At 44.7% G+C, this 20712-nt stretch overlaps 1 protein-coding gene across 4 annotated transcripts in view; it reads left to right on the top strand.

Annotated features, from left to right (window-relative positions):
* Positions 1-20712, top strand: part of CLSTN1 (calsyntenin 1) — a 392368-nt gene that overhangs the window by 216419 nt on the left and 155237 nt on the right. For all 4 annotated transcript variants that reach the window (XM_069241167.1, XM_069241166.1, XM_069241170.1 and 1 more), the window contains one exon: positions 15767-16015. In XM_069241167.1, coding sequence (XP_069097268.1) covers positions 15767-16015 — 249 coding nt within the window. The remainder of the gene's footprint in view (positions 1-15766; positions 16016-20712) is intronic.

The raw sequence follows: 20712 nt of genomic DNA, 5'->3' as shown, positions 1-20712 counted from the left end.
CGACGTCGAGACAATCAAAAAGACCTAGAAGGGTTTATACAACCTCAGAATCCTCGGCCTCACTCATCCTCCTTCCAGCATCTCCACAACTCTCTCCTCGACAATCACCATTGCCACAGACGCCGGTAACACCTACGGCGCCTCTTCCGGCTCCTCCTTCACAGTCTGTTTTGAGGACTCCAACGCGGTCTGTAAGACGTTCTGGACATTCCTCTAGACGCTCTTCTTCCTCTCGGCGCCGTCATGAATCACAGAGATCTCAGCATTCACATCACAGGCGTTCTTCTTCGTCTACACGGGACTACTCTCCAACCCTATCGGACTCACCGTCCCCGAGAGTGTCCCCCATAGATGATGTGAATACGTTCCAGGAGGTCTTAGTACGAGGGGCGACCAAGCTGAACATCCCGCTGGCGGTACCTGCCCCATCGACGTCAGTGATCTTCGAGACTTTGCATCACAGGACATCTTCCAGACCTTTGCTTCCACTGGTTCCAGGTCTCCTCGAACCAGCAATGGATATTTTCCTTGCACCGGCCGCAAACAAAGTCTGCTCCTTCCAGACTTATTAAAAAATATCGTCCACCAGAACAAGATCCTCTATTCTTGAGGTCGGACCCAGTACCTGATTCGGTGGTCATAGTAGCAGCAAAGAAACTGCATTCAACCTCACCGTCTTCTTCTTCGCCTCCAGATAAAGAGAGCAGAAAGATAGATGCTGCAGCACAAAAAGTATGTTCTACTGCAGCCGTCACGATGAAGGTAGCCAGCGCTACTGCGTTATTAGGGCGATACGACCGTGCCCTCTGGGACTCTTTAATGCAGTTTGCGGAACATCTTCCTAAGGATAAAAGGGAAGATTTCCTGGAGGTCGTGGGTGAGGGAGCCATGGTTTCTAACCAAATTATAAGTGCTGCAGCTGACTCTTCGGTGCTATCCGCACACAATTATGCACACGGGATAGCGCTCAGAAGGCATGCATGGTTGAGACTTACATCACTCAAACCTGAAGCGCAGCAGCGAATACAAAACTTGCCTTTCTCGGGCTCCACCTTGTTCGGTTCTCATGCCGATGACGAGATGGCTAGAATAAAGGCTGAACTAGATACCCTGAAAGCGGTAGGCATGGAAAGACCGAAAGAACCAAGAAAGGTTTTCCGGCCATATCAACGACGACTTTTCACACACCGGTATCAGTCGCCACACTGGATGTCTTCGCGCCCCCAGCAGCAGCAACAGCAGCAGCATCAAAGAGGTTTCTCCACTCAGCGAAGGTCGACAAGGGGTCGTTCAACACCTCAAACTCAGGCAACTCGACAGGCTCCCACGTCTAAGCCCTGAATCTTTGCTTCCCCCTCCTCCGTTATCCACTCCGGTAGGGGGAAGTATCTCAAATCATCTGGACGAGTGGCTACGCATCACAACAGACGCCTGGGTATTGAATATTGTGAGACATGGTTACGCTCTCAGATTCACCAGTTCTCCACCATCTGTTCCACCCAAAACAGCCAACCGCCATCTCGAAGCTCTTCAGTTAGAGGTCAATATTCTATTGCAAAAAAGAGCCATAGAACCCGTTCCCATCAGCCAGCAAGGGAAGGGGATTTATTCGAGATATTTCCTTGTACCGAAAAAAGACAAACAAGAGTTTCGTCCCATTTTAGATCTGAGGACAGCAAACAAATGGATTCGCAAAGAAAAATTCAGGATGTTAGCCTTACACCAAATTTACCCACATCTACGTCAGGGCGACTGGCTCTGTGCAATAGATCTTTGCGACGCTTACTTTCATATCCCAATAACCAAGAAACATCGAAAATTCCTAAGGTTCACCGTCGGAAAACGCCATTACCAATTTGCAGTTCTACCTTTCGGCCTAAAATCAGCGCCGAGAACTTTTTCCAAATGCATGGCGGTAGTAGCCGCCCACTCTAGGAAACAGCGAATATTCGTCTATCCCTATCTAGACGATTGGCTCATAAAGGCCTCCAGTTGTCTCGAGGCACAACAGCATTTCGAATGGACTCTACAACTGCTGCAAAAACTTGGTCTTCAAGTCAATCTCCTGAAATCTACAGCAACACCTGTTCAGAGGTTGCATTACTTAGGGGCCATTGTAGATACCAGGCTAGGAAAGGTGTTTCCTTCGGAGGAACGACGGTTATCGATTCTCCAAAAGTGCAAACAACTGCAGGAAAGACCTCAAGCCACTGCAAGAATAATAGCTTCTCTACTGGGCTCGATGGCGTCTTGTATCCATCTGGTTCCCAATGCTCGCCTCCATATGAGACCATTGCAGGAAAATCTGGAGGATCAGTGGTGTCAACTGAGGGACGATTGGGAGAACAAAGTCCTTCTTTCTCCTCACACCCTACAATCCCTCAAGTGGTGTTGTTTACCCAGCAATCTCTTGGTGGGGATTCCGTTCCAACAACGGCCTCCATCTCAAACCATTGTAACAGATGCGTCACTGCTCGGATGGGGGGCGCACATGGAACATCTTCGAGTCCAAGGAGAGTGGTCACAGAGAGAGAGTCTCTATCACATCAACCTGCTGGAACTTCGCGCAGTCCACCTTGCGCTCAAAGCCTTCCTTCCCTCTCTGAGGACGGAAACTCTCCTTCTCCAGACAGACAACGTGGCCACTATGTACTACGTGAACAAACAAGGAGGCACCAGGTCCAGAATTTTATCCAGAGAGGCTCAGACAATCTGGCATTGGCTTCTAGCCAGGAACCTGTCGCTAGTGGCAACTCACCTACCCGGCATCCAGAATGTTCAAGCGGATGCCCTCAGTCGGGTAATGGACGAGAACCACGAATGGGTACTACACGACGACGTCGTTCATTCCATTTTCGCACTCTGGGGTACCCCCTCTACAGACCTTTTCGCAACCCCAGACAACAAAAAATGCCAAAACTTCGCCTCCAGATATTACCATCCAGGGACATTGGGGAATGCCCTATGGATAAGCTGGTCAGGAGCATTTCTTTACGCTTTTCCACCGCTTCCCCTGATTCCGGCGGTCCTCCAGAAGCTGTCCAATGCTCAGACCAAAATGATCCTAATTGCTCCGGAGTGGCCACGCCAGTGGTGGTTCCCAGACCTTCTTCACCGGTCACTCAAACCACACATCAGGCTACCATATCGTCCGGACCTGCTCACGAAGTTCAGAGGGCAGATATCTCATCCCAACCCCTCATCGTTGAGTTTGGCAGCATGGCTCCTGAGCTAGTGCAATATGGACACTTGAACCTACCTCAGGACTGTATGGAAATTCTGAAGGAAGCAAAGCGCCCTTCCACACGATCAACCTATGCAAGCAAGTGGAAGAGATTCTGCATTTGGTGTTTACACAACAACATTGACCCGGTGTAGGAAGTTGGCTCTGTATGTGCTATTTCAAAGTAAGGAATAGCATGCACAGAGTCCAAGGGTTCCCCTTAGAGGTAAAATAGTGGTAAAAATAGATAATACTAATGCTCTATTTTGTGGTAGTGTGGTCGAGCAGTAGGCTTATCCAAGGAGTAGTGTTAAGCATTTGTTGTACATACACATAGACAATAAATGAGGTACACACACTCAGAGACAAATCCAGCCAATAGGTTTTGTTATAGAAAAATATCTTTTCTTAGTTTATTTTAAGAACCACAGGTTCAAATTTAACATGTAATATCTTGTTTGAAAGGTATTGCAGGTAAGTACATTAGGAACTTTGAATCATTTCAATTGCATGTATACTTTTCAAGTTATTCACAAATAGCTACTTTAAAAGTGGACACTTAGTGCAATTTTCACAGTTCCTGGGGGAGGTAAGTTTTTGTTAGTTTTACCAGGTAAGTAAGACACTTACAGGGTTCAGTTCTTGGTCCAAGGTAGCCCACCGTTGGGGGTTCAGAGCAACCCCAAAGTCACCACACCAGCAGCTCAGGGCCGGTCAGGTGCAGAGTTCAAAGTGGTGCCCAAAACGCATAGGCTAGAATGGAGAGAAGGGGGTGCCCCGGTTCCGGTCTGCTTGCAGGTAAGTACCCGCGTCTTCGGAGGGCAGACCAGGGGGGTTTTGTAGGGCACCCGGGGGGACACAAGCCCACACAGAAATTTCACCCTCAGCAGCGCGGGGGCGGCCGGGTGCAGTGTAGAAACAAGCGTCGGGTTTGCAATGTTAGTCTCTGAGAGATCAACGGATCTCTTCAGCGCTGCAGGCAGGCAAGGGGGGGCTTCCTCAGGGAAACCTCCACTTGGGCAAGGGAGAGGGACTCCTGGGGGTCACTTCTCCAGTGAAAGTCCGGTCCTTCAGGTCCTGGGGGCTGCGGGTGCAGGGTCTTTTCCAGGCGTCGGGACTTAGGTTTCAGAGAGTCGCGGTCAGGGGAAGCCTCGGGATTCCCTCTGCAGGCGGCGCTGTGGGGGTTCAGGGGGGACAGGTTTTGGTACTCACAGTCGGAGAGTAGTCCGGGGGTCCTCCCTGAGGTGTTGGTTCTCCACCAGCCGAGTCGGGGTCGCCGGGTGCAGTGTTGCAAGTCTCACGCTTCTTGCGGGGAGTTGCAGGGTTCTTTAAAGCTGCTTCTTGAAACAAAGTTGCAGTCTTTTTGGAGCAGGTCCGCTGTCCTCGGGAGTTTCTTGTCTTTTTCGAAGCAGGGCAGTCCTCAGAGGATTCAGAGGTCGCTGGTCCCTTGGAAGGCGTCGCTGGAGCAGAGTTCTTTGGGAGGCAGGAGACAGGCCGGTGAGTTTCTGGAGCCAAGGCAGTTGTCGTCTTCTGGTCTTCCTCTGCAGGGGTTTTCAGCTAGGCAGTCCTTCTTCTTGTAGTTTGCAGGAATCTGATTTTCTAGGGTTCAGGGTAGCCCTTAAATACTAAATTTAAGGGCGTGTTTAGGTCTGGGGGGTTAGTAGCCAATGGCTACTAGCCCTGAGGGTGGGTACACCCTCTTTGTGCCTCCTCCCAAGGGGAGGGGGTCACAATCCTAACCCTATTGGGGGAATCCTCCATCTGCAAGATGGAGGATTTCTAAAAGTTAGAGTCACCTCAGCTCAGGACACCTTAGGGGCTGTCCTGACTGGCCAGTGACTCCTCCTTGTTGCTTTCTTTGTTCCCTCCAGCCTTGCTGCCAAAAGTGGGGGCCGTGGCCGGAGGGGGCGGGCAACTCCACTAAGCTGGAGTGCCCTGCTGGGCTGTGACAAAGGGGTGAGCCTTTGAGGCTCACCGCCAGGTGTTACAGCTCCTGCCTGGGGGAGGTGTTAGCATCTCCACCCAGTGCAGGCTTTGTTACTGGCCTCAGAGTGACAAAGGCACTCTCCCCATGGGGCCAGCAACATGTCTCTAGTGTGGCAGGCTGCTGGAACCAGTCAGCCTACACAGATAGTTGGTTAAGTTTCAGGGGGCACCTCTAAGGTGCCCTCTGTGGTGTATTTTACAATAAAATGTACACTGGCATCAGTGTGCATTTATTGTGCTGAGAAGTTTGATACCAAACTTCCCAGTTTTCAGTGTAGCCATTATGGTGCTGTGGAGTTCGTGTAAAACAGACTCCCAGACCATATACTCTTATGGCTACCCTGCACTTACAATGTCTAAGGTTTTGCTTAGACACTGTAGGGGTACAGTGCTCATGCACTGGTACCCTCACCTATGGTATAGTGCACCCTGCCTTGGGGCTGTAAGGCCTGCTAGAGGGGTGTCTTACCTATACTGCAGAGGCAGTGAGAGGCTGGCATGGCACCCTGAGGGGAGTGCCATGTCGACTTACTCATTTTGTTCTCACTAGCACACACAGGCTTGTAAGCAGTGTGTCTGTGCTGAGTGAGGGGTCTCTAGGGTGGCATAATACATGCTGCAGCCCTTAGAGACCTTCCCTGGCATCAGGGCCCTTGGTACCAGAGGTACCAGTTACAAGGGACTTATCTGGATGCCAGGGTGTGCTTATTGTGGAAACAATGGTACATTTTAGGTGAAAGAACACTGGTGCTGGGGCCTGGTTAGCAGGGTCCCAGCACACTTCTCAGTCCAGTCAGCATCAGTATCAGGCAAAAAGTGGGGGGTAACTGCAACAGGGAGCCATTTCTTTACACCCGGTTTCCTGTGGGGAACAATCTATCCTGCCATACTTGTTAAGTTGGGCAAAATCGGGCTTACAACTGTCGTCAATAAAAGTTCACTTGGCGGCGGTCACGGCATACAGAAAGAGTCCTTCACAAACTTCCTTTTTTCGGATTCCGATTATTAAGGATTTCCTAGAAGGTTTAAAGAAGGTTTTTCCTCCCATTAGAAAGCCTTCTCCTCCATGGGAACTGAACGTTGTCTTATCACGTCTGATGCTGCCGCCATTCGAGCCGATACATAAGGCATCGCTGCAACATCTCACATGGAAAGCTGCTTTTCTGGTGGCAATCACTTCAGCGCGTAGGGTCAGCGAAATCCAGGCCCTTTGCGCTCAGGAACCCTACACGGTTTTTCATTCTGCAAAAGTGGTAATGAGAACTCATCCAAAATTTTTACCTAAGGTAGTCTCCGACTTCCATGTGAACCAAACAATTTCATTACCGACTTTCTTTCAGAATCCAGCTACTCCTGCTGAGAGAACTCTGCACTCTCTGGATGTAAAGAGAGTTTTGAAATTTTACTTGGACAGGACAAAAAGCTTACGAAAATCACGACAGCTTTTTATTAACTATGGCCCAATCAGAACAGGTTTGGGCACATCTAAACAATCTTTATCCAGGTGGATTGTTTCATGTATAATGTTATGTTATCAGTTAGCAAACAAATCCCTTGGTGGTAGGCCAAAAGCCCACTCTACCAGAGGGAAAGCAGCTACTGTAGCCTTGATGAGAAATGTCCCTTTGGCAGAAATATGCAAGGCTGCCACTTGGAGGTCGGTCCATACCTTTACTAAGCATTACTGCCTTGATACAGACGCTAGGGCAGATGCTCAGGTTGGACAGGCTTTGCTCAAGAATTTGTTTGCATGATTCATGTTTTTCTCAGTATTCTTATATCTACTCCACCGCGGTTATGGGGATGGGCTTGCTACTCTATTCAGTGCTTATGACTATACATGGAAATCCCCTACGAGAGAAGGAATGGTTTCTTACCTGTAACTCCAGTTCTCTCGTAGGGGTATTTCCATGATAGTCATAAGCAACCCTCCCTCCTCCCCGGTGGAGTTGACATAGAACATGAATATTATGGAGGTTGGTACTCCAACAAATGTTTTGTTTTTCTTCATGTCGGGTTAATAGCCTCCAAAAAAGAACTGAGGCAACTGCCTTTTGCTGTGCATGATGGGAAACAGGAAGACTTTACTTTCTTAAAGGCACAGCTCTATTTTCATTCTGTATAATGGCAGCCTATGGGCTACACTGCCCTACATTGTTTTATTCTCATGAGAGGTGTAAATAAAATATGAGAATGTATTTATTTATGTATTTATAGAATAAATAGAGGTTTAAACGTGAATTTACACTACAACTGTTTTTTCTTCTAACAATTTGGCCTGTGTAGCTGTTCACATAGGCTGCACATTGTTATTCTTAAGTGATTTTCACAGACCTTTTTTGTCAAGGAGCTGATGATTGCACTTAAGAATATACTACACAACAGTGCTCCGGGGTCCCCGCAGGCGCGTGGAACTATTCAGTGCTTATGACTATCATGGAAATACCCCTACGAGAGAACTGGAGTTACAGGTAAGAAACCATTCCTTCTTTGAACAGTTCCGACGGATCCAAAGTAATTGCCCAAAGGGCATGTTTTCTCTTAAACTGAGTGGATGAAAGCTAGAGTACTGCAGGGTAGAAGTTTTTTCAAATGCAGTGAAGGACAAGGCACATCCAACAGTAGAAAGACTCAAAGTTAATGTCCTTGATGTGCATTGCAAGGAAAAATATCATTTTCAGTTCGCCTATCCAAAGCCCTGCAAGGAATGTTCTCTTCATGCATTCTGTTGGTGCCGTTCTGCCACATTCAAATGTGGAAATTGCAAGAAGCGCTCACCAAAGTAGGTCCAAACACAAGGATCCTTTGACAGTACGATTCAAGTCACTCCAATAATACAAGCAGCAATTTCTTGGTGGATTTGAGAGACCAATCTCTTCACAGGTCTAACATTCATACCCCAAGCTTCACGTTTAGTAAACACAGTAGATGTCTCAGAGGGTTGGGGAGCTCATCTTAAGGATTTGCAAGTCAGTGGAAAGTTGGCACTATCTCAGACACTTCTGAATATCAGCGTCTTGGAATTAAAAGCAATACATCTAGCTTTACAAGCATTACTGCTCAAAATAAAAGGATCGACCATGCTCATCTGCACAGGCAACACCACAGCTCTGCATTATATCAACAAACAAGGAGGCTTATGATCCCAAGCTCTGTCCTAGGAAGCACTGTAGATGACAGAAATTTGGCTGTTAGACTATTCTTAAAGTTCATGCAAGTTATAGCTGCTTATCTTCACTCATCGTTTGTATAACACTATCTGGATGACTGATTACTGAGGGCAGATTAAGAAGAGAGAGTACTTCAGGACCTTTATACATTAGTATCACTAAGGCAGTGGTCGTCAAACCTTTTGGTTTGGGTCCCCACCAGTGGGGAAAAAACAATAATCTGACCCCCGCCCATTAGAATTCCTCACAATTATACTATGCATTTGGCAGTTTTTAAATATGTGGAGGTATATTTAAACATTGCAGTTAAGTTCTGTTACCTTTTTAAAAATGTAATCAAGTGCATGATTGCAAACCCTCTAGTCTGGTCAGACAGGCCTTACTAACATGCAAAAGTATCCACAACATGCTTATTATGATTGGGAGATTTTGAACAGTGTTTGGAGACCCTTCCCTTTTGAAGCTAACTCCAAGCTAGGATATAAATGACAACATGTTAGTGATGGCATATTACAGAGCGGCTTGCTGCAAATCATTGTTTCCCCGCTTGAATCAAAATACTGTAATCAGCATACTGCTTCTTTTGGTCAAAAAAAGTATTTACATTGGATGAGATTATCTGTCAGAAATTCAATATGTTGAAATTTTGCATGCCAAATCACTCTCTTGGCTTAAGTGGAATCCTGTATTATTATAGTCCTAAATGGCAGAATGCTCCAGCCGAGCCCTGAAAATGTTTGTAAACATTTTAGTACTGCACAGAGAAATACTTAATAAAACCATGTGTGCACTAAGCGGCAAGACAGTTGTTCTATAAATCCTGTATGTGGCCTAGATTATAATACAGCAACATTATAGCCTATTAAAGCAAATACAAAAGGTTATTGTACACCTGGTGTTCTGAGCTCATTGAAAATGCTTTCATATGGGATAATTAAGGAATTTTGGTAAAAGAAAATATTTGTCTAAGGTCACACAATTTAAGCAGGGTAACTGGACTTATCCAGGTTTTCTGGCTTCACTTTAGATAAATCATCAACTACAAGTGCCAAAGATTAGTGCCAAACTGTCTGGTAGCTCACTTATTCACTCGCTAGTTTACATATACAATGACCTGAAGTCAGTTGTGTAGTCTCACAATCATCCCCAGTAGTGCTGTTAAAGTACTGTAAAAAAACACACACATTCACTACTGCTAAGCAGATGTATCCAAGTCTAAAGCCTCATCATGTCGTGCTCCATGTTCTCCTGCGCATTAGGTGAATGTCTTCTCATCCTCTGGACTATACTCTGATATTAAATTGGAACGTCTTTCCATTCTATAGCACATCTGACTTGAAGGCCTTAATTGCATTTTGTGGAATAAAAGGAGTGCATATTTTAATTGTCTCCTGCCATTCGACAGACATCCCACAGCCAATTAGCTTTTCAGAGCCACCAGCATGTTACTTGACTGGGCAGTCCATGCCTGCCTATGTGTGTCAAGTATTTGTTTTTCCTTTTTTTAATGTTACCAGTTTGTTTTTATCTCTTTGTTCAGTTTTTTTTAAATGGCAGGAGCAAGACTCTAAGGTATTGGAGTGCTTTACACCAGCACCAATTAAATTGCGCAAGGTCAAGTACAGTTTTATAGGCAAGGGGAAGGTTAGTGATTTGTCCAGGAATGATGGGAAGCAGAGCGACGCTGAGACTCAAACTTGTTTTCCCAGTTCCACAGTCCACAACTGTGGCAATAATACCACATTCTTGGTAGAGGTGGGTGGCATACAGAAGCCACTTGAAAGCTTGGCTCATTATGGGCTCAAGGTTCAAATGGGACCTCGAGCTGAGCCAGAACCAGGCTTCAAGCTCAAGCCTAGCTTGAAATTTCAGTGGCTTGCCCACCTCTAATTGCGTCTACAGCCTTTGTTTGCCAAGGGACACCAATGAGGCTGTCAGCTCGGTGTGTAAAGATTTTTGGTGCTGGAAATCTATGCTGCTTCGAAGAGATAGGAACACAACCTGGCTTACTCTGACAGAGAAAGCAGTGAGACCTCCAGTACTCCCAGAGACCAACAGGAAGTGGGTGCCATTTATGAATCCACCAACGACTCTGACTTTGTAAAGAAAGCTTCGCCAGGGACCTTAATGAAATCCACACTCATGACAAAGACTACACAGAGGATTTTGCATTAACAGTGCACAGAGGATCTTCTTGCCTGAGATCAATTTAAAAAGAATCTGCAGATCAATGGCAAAGTCATGCTTTGAGCTCTGGATCATCATACAAGAAACCGCAACAGTCAGCTCAGCCCACTGTCCCCAAAGCAGTACGACCCTGAAAAGACCTGGCACCAGAGGGATAGGAAACTGAGCCTCAAGGCTAAAACCCACAGCCTGGTCACGATAGTCAGTTAAGATCTAATCTTGAAGGTGAAAAACACAACCTTGCCACCTACACTGTTCAGCCTGTCTGTGATGTAAAATCTGCTCACAAGGCACCCTTGAAGCCTTTATAAATCCCATACCAACAAAATCACCATGCCAACACATGAGCAGCCAAGAACACATAAAGCTGTTGTGAGAAGAAATGAAGCCATTGTCATAAAAAGGAACGATAGAAGCGATTGTACCCCATCAACAAGAAAAAGGAGTTTACTCCCTGTATGTATTCTTTCTAAAAAAAAAAAAAAAAAAAAGATGGACGCTAAGGATGCTCCTTACATTATCATATAACAGTTAAAAAAAAAAAAAAAAAAAGAATATTACAGTTCATCATTCCACTGCTCCGTATTGGGGACTTCATGGTGATCCTCAGTTCCAAGTATGCCTACTTCCATCTTCTATTTATCCAGTACAACACCACACTGATGTGTTCTTCCACTTCCTCTAACCCTGGATCTAGTGAGGAGAATGTGATTGGCACCCAGTAGGCTCATCCTCATCACACCTACATGGGCAAATAAACTGTGGCACCTACTCAGTGCTATTAGGTATTCATCAGGGTGAACTGTGTTCACCCCACCCTCAATGCAATGAATCTTACGTTTTGCCACCTGAAGTCTTAGATTTGGGTGTTTTCAACTGCCAGAAATGTGCATGCTCATTCTTAAGGGTGGTCGAAAGCCTATTATAACAGCCTGCTACATAGGAAAATGGAAACTCCTTGCCACTATTGTATCAGTATTAATAAGCAGCCCTTATAGGATTCAAGACATTTTCTACTTGTTGAACTTGCAAAAGTCAGGTCTAGTGCCCATTTTCATTAGAGTTCATTTAGTAGCTGTAGCAGCTTAAATACAAAATAGACAATGCCAATACCTCCAAGAGTGCTGCCAGTTCTTCATGGAACCTTAATGGTGTCCTCCATCAGCTTATGAGATTGCTTTGTGAGCTGAAGCACTAATATACTTTAAAATGTGTTTCATGGAATGTGGCATTTCTTATCTCTGTCTCTTACTTACTTAGAGTTGTTATGGTCAAGCCCTAAGTGTAGAGTAACCTTTTATCAAGGTGTACAAAGATCAGGTCCTTTCAGAACGAACCCTAATTTTCTGCCCACGGTAGTCTCCCCACTTTATGTTAACCAAACTATTGACTTAGCCATTTTCTTTACGCAACCACACTTTGTTTATGAAAGAGCAGGATGTCAGAAGAAAACTAATGTGGATTTGTAGTTTTTACCAAGCCCCATTTAGGGGAACCTAACTTCCTAATGTCTTGCTTTGTATTACCCACAAAGCGATAAATGGAAGAGGGCCACTCTTCATGAGGAATAAAATAATCAAATACATCAACAAAGGAACCTCAGCTCTAGGTTAGCACCTCGCCTCAAAATCCCACCATACAAGAAAAAAAAAACATGGTGGCACATCCTTCTCTGTTCAAGCAGCCAAACTATGGAACCCTTTACCCCAACAAATAAGGTCCACGGATAGCTATCTTATCTTGAGAAGACTACTCAAGAGTTGGCTCTCCCCCACTTAACCACGAGGCTCCAGTAAATAAATGAAAAGCATATCCCTGTGTACATGAGCATGTATCTGGAGTATATATGTGCATCTAGATACGTGTACTCCTCTGTATAAATGTTTATAATAATTGTTTATAAATATATAGATATTTGTTAGTTCTGCTTAATAAATTTACATATTACTTATGGTATACATGTACATAGGTGACTGCATAAATAAGTACATTTTTAATATAACTGTATACAATTACTTCACTATCGAACAAAAAAAATAGACAAAGTACAGCAACACTTGAAAGTCTTCAGTTTAATAAATCTAAACATGTTACCTTCCTTGTACATATATACTTTCCATGTACGTATGTATCTCTGTATTTATTTCCTTACTCCTAATTCAGCATCTCCAATGCACTACTCTACTCCTCACCCTATACCTCTCTCAATATATCCTCTTTCTCTACTCATCTCCAACCTCATTCTCCCACTCTCTCCAATGCACTACCCTACTCCTCACCTTATACCCCTTTCCGTATATCCTCTACCTCCACTCTGATTCATCCCCTTCCTACTATGATCATCAAAATAACACTTTCTAGACTATACCCTCCTCTACCCCTCCTTCCATCATCTCAATCCTCTTTTACTATTCAGATCCTCAAAAAAGACCTTCTAAACACTTTCCTCCGACGTCTTCCCCCTCCATCTCTCCTTTACTCATCCTAAACCCCCTCCTGCTGCTATGATCTCCAATAAACACTTTCTAAACCCTTCCCTCTCCTATCCCTCCACTATCCTTTTTAATCCAACTAACAGGCTTGCATGTCCACCGCTCAAATTAATTTCATATTCCCGTATACTAATTAACCAGTAATATTTTTTGGAGTAGCATGCTTCTCTCAGAAAAATGCTTTGACGCCTCGTAAGATTAGTAAGTGCTATATAAAAAGTGTCTCCCCCCCCCCCCCCCCAAAAGCAATCTGCTGGAAAGCCCCCACTGTAGAGAGAAGGGCACTGCTTTTTAGACTGTGCAAAGAATGATGATATACATGAGACTATATAACTAACGTGCAATGTTACTTACCTATAACAATCTGTTGGTAGCTTATGGTGCTGTAAATTGAGATGCTCCCTCTTATTTCCATGGTTGCAAGCTCAACGTTTGAACTAGTAACACCCATCATGTTACATGTAGAATGCACCAGTGCATAGTCTGTCCCGTTTCAACAAGACATACTTTCTAACTCGCTTAGGAAAAACAGTATAAATTGGAGCATTAGTCCTTGTGCATTGTATGTTTCCAAGAGGGATCATGAGTTACCTTAAAACTGAAACTTCTACTTTGAAGAAAAACAACCTGAAAAGTATTTGCTAGATGGCAGGAGTGTGCACAGCTTGTGACCTTACAGCACAACAACCTGTTACAGGTAAGTCATGTTTTCCATCTCAGATTTTGCAGTTTTCTGAAATCAGCAGAGTTTCTCAGGGTAGAGTACTAGGATTATACTTGTTAATTTTCTTGGTCTTCCCTTGATAATAACTTAATTTAACCAGCATCTAAGGAGAGTTCCTTTCAAAAGGATTCAGTTCGTGGAGGTAATTCTGCCTTTCAGCTTGGCAACTGTGTTTACCTTTCCAACGACGATAACTGCCATTCACAATTCAATGGGTCACTTACGGACCAGCAAGACTATTTTACAACCTTTGTCTTCAGAGATTTTAGGGATTTCAAGCATCATTCGTAAGACTATTACCCCAAGGGAAGTGCTGCCTGCAGCATACATAGCTGCATCTGGTATAACACTAGGGCTGTCTACAAGAAGATGAGTCGGATTTAAGCCTGGTCTATCCATTTTTGGTTCCAACCTTGGAACAGTGGGGTGGTGGGGGGATGTGGAGAAGGGGGGGGGGCTGCATACTCGCAACTGTTTTGTAGGATGCTCCTTAATCCTGTCTGCCTCTCAGTCACCATTGAATCCTCAAGCAAACTGACTTTAAAGCAGTGTCAATGTCACAATTGAAATGTCTGCTACAGACTGTCTTCTTGTAATATCTGTGTTGGATGTCAATTTCTGCCTGAAAAAAGGTAAATGATCAATTGTAACTTCCTGTCTTCAGAAAAAAACACAGCTATATTTAATGTAAACTTAAATCATGGAATTCATTGTTTATTTTACCTGTGAAGAATGTAACGGGCATGTGGAGGAAGCAATCTTTTAAGTATAGGATATGTGAATTATGCAGAAACGGGTTACAAGAGCTAGATCACGTAATTATTGTATGTTTTGCACTGCCCCTTAATGCGTCATCCATACCTCAAGCCTTTCATAGCATTTAAAATCAGTTCAGGTGAAAAAGCTCACCATTTTTTATTTCCGGAAAATTGAATGTTTTAAACTTTTTACAGTTTTTAAAAGCTTTTTAGATCTGTATTAATAAGAAATTATTTTATCATGTCTGTCTGTGGACCCCTTTGGAGATCAAACGTTAACAATACATTAAAATTGATTTCATACTCTGGGCGATTTAATTAATTTTTCTTCCTATTTACGTGGAGGAAAAACCTTTTTTTAATTGAGAGGTTGCAAGGATGTGACTAACTTCAGTGCTCCAGAATAATGGTTAGTTGCATTGTATGTACACAAGTGCAGTTGGGTTAATATACAGCTTGCGTAAGGCCTGTTAAGTCCTGACTCGAGGTCATCTGGCCCAATGATTAGTCCCACTTTCCTGCAAAACATGCTGACAATTGCAGACTAAGCCCCCAAAACAAGTTGAAGCAAAAAACAATAACAGTCATACTTGGTTGTTACTTGATCCTATTTGGGATTGCAATTTATGCAATTTTTGGTAGGTAGGGACTCCCCTTCAGGTAGTGCAGACTTAATGATCAAACCACACCCCAACCATCTCTGCATTAAACATAACAATGGGAGTAATAGGTGTCACTCTTGCGTCTTATTCTTGTGGCCCCAAATTTTAGGGCAGAACCTAGTCACTTGTTCTGGAAGGAACATTCTGATATTCCTGTAGCCTATGTAGTGTTTAGGAAAGGGCATTGTTCATCTAGTGCTGGACAGTGCTGTTGCCTTGCATTGATACGTTTGGACCTGAATATACATTGGGGAAAAAAATCACTAAATATAACCGATTGCAAATAGAAAACAGGACTAAGTCTTTGGAGAACTTTACATGTGTTTATATGCCATTATTGAAGATCACCCCCCCCCTTCCTTCTTCCTATCTGGTTACCAATCACTGGAATTCATGAAGGTGGTCAAAGCCTCCTTACTATCATTTTAACCTCTGTCAGGCAATTATAAAATGTCAGGCTTATCCTGTTAGTAGCAGTAAAATGTACAGATTTTGGTATAAAGTGTCTTCGTTTTCCTCTAACATTTCCTGTATCCTTTCTTCTTTAATGTCTGTTCATTGCAGGTGCATCCTCTGATACTGCGGAGTTGCTTCCTCAACCGAGCAGTGCTGCCAACTGGACTGTGGGTCTGCCAACTGATAACGGCCATGACAGCGACCAGGTGTTTGATTTCAACGGGACGCAGGCAGTGAAAGTTCCCCAGGGGGTGGTGACAACAAGCCTAAAGGGGCCCTTTGTTATGTCAGTCTGGATGCGGCACAGTGCTGGTGGACGCGAGAAAGAGACCATTTTGTGTAACTCTGATAAAACAGGTATGTACATAATTCAGATCTTGAGGCAGCTCAGCAGGTATTTAATCTGAGCCAGTCCTTGTCCTGCCAGTTACCTCTCTGCCAGCAACTTCTCTTATCTATTCTCACTTGCCTTTCAAATCAGTATTAGGCCATAAAACAGCTCTTTATGCAAGGCACTTAACTGTTTTGTCAGTTGTGCACACAATTATACAGTTCTGTCCATAATAGTTTGTCCAAATTGAAATATATGTCGTACAATTATGCAGCATATTTATAGGTTCTTAGTTGGCATTTTTTTCATAATTAACAACAAGGTGATCTTCATAACATATAACAATGGGTTTTAATTTTTACTGTACATGAGCAAATCCTAAAACAAGCAAGGCAAAGCCAACCGGTGTCCCCTTTATGACTTAGTAGATTTGCCAGTGATTTTTGCTGATGATTTTAGTATCCGCAAAAAAAAGACTTTGTGACTTAGTCACTATTGCTGTGTGTCATTCTGCAGCTACAGGATGACGCAGGCGCTATTTTTAGGTTGAATGTAAGCGTTCAACCTCATGTATACTTTTAGTATATTTCTTATGGCTTAAAGTGAATTCATTTGTTGGTTGCAGTGTCCTTTAAAAATTCTTGCTTGCTAGTGATCAGTTCTGCCTTTTTCTTCCTCCTTTTTCTGTTTCAGAGCAGTGACCACCTCTGTAGTATACCACTTTGGCTTCTTTGTGTTGCTGGGACGGAATACCTTTGTCATTTCTTGGTTGCCCACTTTTCACTGTGGGTGTGTTAGGCTGGTAGCTGCCTGCATTTTATTGCAGCATTCCGTTTCTCCCACCTCCTCCCATGTTGCTGACATTTGTTTTGGCTTTATTCCAGTGCTGTCCTCGTTTACCGCTGGCTCCTAAAATAAGATTATTTTACAAAAGAAACACCCGGTGCCTAAACATTTAGCTCACTGCTCACGAAAGCTACAATATGCCCTTTCTGGTAGAGTGTAGCTAAACCTAGAAGCAATGATGTGAAACTTGCAGAGCCTCATCTGGAGAGTCTCTCCAGGCCCCCTCCCTGCCAGCCAGCCCGCAGACATCCTCACAAAGGGCATTACTTATCTCCTTTTTTGGGGCCATAAGTCTTTTCAGGCTGCTCTACTATTAACTTTATTAGAGCCTTGCAAAATGTGTGGCAAAGATGCTGGAAAGACTTTTAATTCTGTTAACATAAAAAGAAAAATACTTTTCCAGTCTTATTTTCCAATTTCTGTTCAGACGTTTCCACAACTCAAGGTGTGCAGTCGTTTTCTCGTCTTCTTAAGGGCTTGTGATTTCTGATTTCAGTAGTCACCAGTGATCACCAAGACATGGCAGGAAAAGATGAAATTATGAGGCAGGGTTGAGCAATTTATATGGCAAGAAAATTCCAGTTCCGAATTTACAACATCAATAGCTTTAACTCAAGAAAATGCAAGACCTATTGCATTGCAAATGCTTCTTTTTATTTGCTGATCTTAGATGGTGGCGACCACTTAGATAAGTCAGAAAAAAACAAATTGAAAGTCCACAAAGGATGCCACTTGCTACCTGGCCCTTCAAAAATGATGAAGAAGTGGAGTTCCTCATAATGCCCACTTGAGGTAGATTGTGTGAGGAAGATCCATATGGGTGCATTGTATAATTGGAGAGCAGGCCAATGTAGGCACTAAGACTTTTAGTCTATTATATACCTATTCACCTCGTTGTGTGATATTGGGGCAATTTTACGTGAGCAAAATCAAAAAATAGCATTGCGATGCGGAAAATGTGTAAATGGGGTCATCAGAAATATAGTAAGTCAGCTTTGTGATAATATATGGAAATTCACAAAAAAGCTATCAGGGTTGCAAACGTGTGAAAATACGATACTGTGACTAAATAAACAATGAACTAAGATGGTGGTGAATAGGTTGACAAAGGCAGTAACATGCCAAAACACGTTCCTGTTGTGATTAAATAAAAGGTTAAACTACACTCACTCTTGGAGTGCCTGCCTTACTTACAGTAGGAGGAGAATGCTCATTTATAGATGCTATGGTGCGTTTCACTGAACAGGCACCACCGGGGTTCAGGAGATACACATGCTGTGCACTGTTCCTGCCATCTAGTGTTGGGCTCGGAGTGTTACAAGTTGTTTTTCTTCGAAGAAGTCTTTTCGAGTCACGAGACCGAGGGACTCCTCCCTTTCGGCTCCATTGCGCATGGGCATCGACTCCATCTTAGATTGTTTTCTTTCTGGCATCAGGTTCGGACGTGTTCCTCTTCGCTCCGTGATTCGAATCGAGAAAGTAATAAAATCATCGAAAAACCGTTGGTATTGTTGCGTTTGGGAAAGATGTTCTGTTGACACATCGGCACAGACGAGACAACCGCTTTGGTGGCCCTTCGGGGCTGCCGCGCCCACCCGATGCCTGGTCGGCCCGACCACACTGCCGTCGAAGCCTCATGGACTGGACCCCCTTCCGTTTCTGTCCGACGTGCCACGCGAAGTATCCATACACAGACCAGCATCGGGTCTGTAATCTGTCTGTCGCCGGAACACAGAGAGGATACTTGCGAGGTTTGCAAGGCCTTTCGGTCGAAAAAGACCTTAAGAGATCGGAGGGCGAGACGCTTGCAGATGGTGTTGAAATCGTTGCAACACCTCGACGTCGAAGAGGAGGAGATGGCTATCTCCATCCAGGGATCCGAATCGGATGACTCCGACGAAGACCGACCTACGACAGCGGGCCAAAAAGGGTGCCCCGACCCAACCCCAAACTCAGCCAAAAAAGCAAAAGGCCTTGGGGACGCCACTGCCTGAAGGCCATGGCTCGACCCATAAAAAAAGCGGTGACCAAGCAACACCTTCGGCACCGAAGAAGGCCAAGATCATGCCGAAGTCTTCCGACTCGAGTCGAGAAACCGGCGTCGAAAAAAGTCGACATCGTCGGGTTGAAGACACTAAGCCTCGAAAGAGCCTTTTGGAGCTGGGGCCAACCGTCACCATGGGCATTTCGGTGCTGAGAAAACCGGCTTCGGAGCCGAAAAAGACCTCTTATACAGAGTAACATGGACTCTGCAAACAACTGAAGGAGAGGCACAGGTTTGAAGAGGAGCTGGATGCTGAAGAGTTTGATCAAAATCAACCAAGAATACAGATCCAGAAGGATACTGGAAGGATTCAAACTGCCCCTCCTCTCACATTTAAGAGAAAATTGGCTTTTCAGCCACAAACAGAGACTGAAACCGATCAGCCAAGAGCAAAAGTGGCTAGAGAGAAGTAACCAACTCAACATTTCTCTCCAGAAATATCGCCACCACATTCACCACAAAGGGCACAGTCACCCACACATACTGTGCAAACACAGGATGATGCAGATCCCTGGGACCTCTACGATCCCCCGGTTTCCGACAATAACCCTGAGTGCTACCCCTCAAAGCCGTCTCCTCCAGAGGATAGCACCTCTTATACCAAAGTCCTGGCCAGGGCTGCGACATTCCACAATGTCACTATGCATTCGGAACTATTGGAGGATGACTACCTTTTCAATACCCTGGCTTCCACACATGTCATACCAAAGCCTGCCTATGCTACCAGGCATGCTTAAGCATGCACAGCAAGTCTTTCAAGTGCCGGTCAAGGGAAAAGCCATCACACCGTGGGTGGAAAAAAGTACAAACCACCCCCGTCGGACCCTGTGTTCATTACACAGCAGCACCCACTGGACTCTGTAGTGGTTGGGGCTGCAAGGAAACGTGCAAACTCGCAATCATCAGGAGATGCACCACCTCCTGAGAAAGAAAGCTGCAAGTTTGACGCAGCGGGAAAGAGTGGCGTCGCAAGCTGCCAACCAATGGCGCATCGCAAATTCACCGGCCCTCCTCGCCTGTTACGACCGAGCCCACTGGGATGAAATTAATGATACCATTCAGCATCTACCGAAAGAATATCAGAAACGGGCTCAACAGGTGGTAGAGGAAGGGCAAGCCATCTCCAACAACCAGATTCGTTCGGCACTGGACTCCGCTGACACTGCCGCAAGAACTGTAAACACGGCAGTCACAATCAAAAGACATGCTTGGTTACGAAGTTCAGGATTCAAACCTGAAATACAGCAGTCAGTATTAAACATGGCGTTTAATCAGCAGCAACTATTTGGGCCAGAGGTGGTCACCGCCATCGAAAAAATGAAGGACACTGACTCGGCCAAAGCCATGGGCGCGCTCTACCCTTCTCAGTATAGGGGGACATTTAGAAAACCACAATTTAGGGGAGGTTTTAGACAGCAACCCTCCGAGGCATCCACCTCTCAAGCAAAACCCACCTACCAGTCCCAATACCAGAGAGGGGGGTTTCGTGGATCATTCAGGGGACAGTTCCAAAGATCAAGGGGGAAGTTTCAGCCTACCAAGAAAACCCCCGGCAACAAACAGTGACTTCAATGTCACACTTCTCAAACACACATCACCAGTAGGGGGAAGATTAACACTTTACCATAGACACTGGACAGACATAACCACGGACACATGGGTTCTATCAATTATCCTACATGGTTACTGCATAGAGTTCACACATTTCCCTCCAGATGTTCCCCCAAAAGCGCACAAATTGTTGGCACAACATCTAGAACTATTACAAATAGAGATACAAGCACGATTAACAAAACAAGCCATAGAACTAGTACCTCACCACCAGAAAGGAAC

Source organism: Pleurodeles waltl, chromosome 6, assembly GCF_031143425.1.
Source record: "Pleurodeles waltl isolate 20211129_DDA chromosome 6, aPleWal1.hap1.20221129, whole genome shotgun sequence".
NCBI lineage: Eukaryota > Metazoa > Chordata > Amphibia > Caudata > Salamandridae > Pleurodeles > Pleurodeles waltl.
Note: the sequence above shows the minus strand (reverse complement) of the source record. Positions and strands in the feature narration are given on the sequence as shown.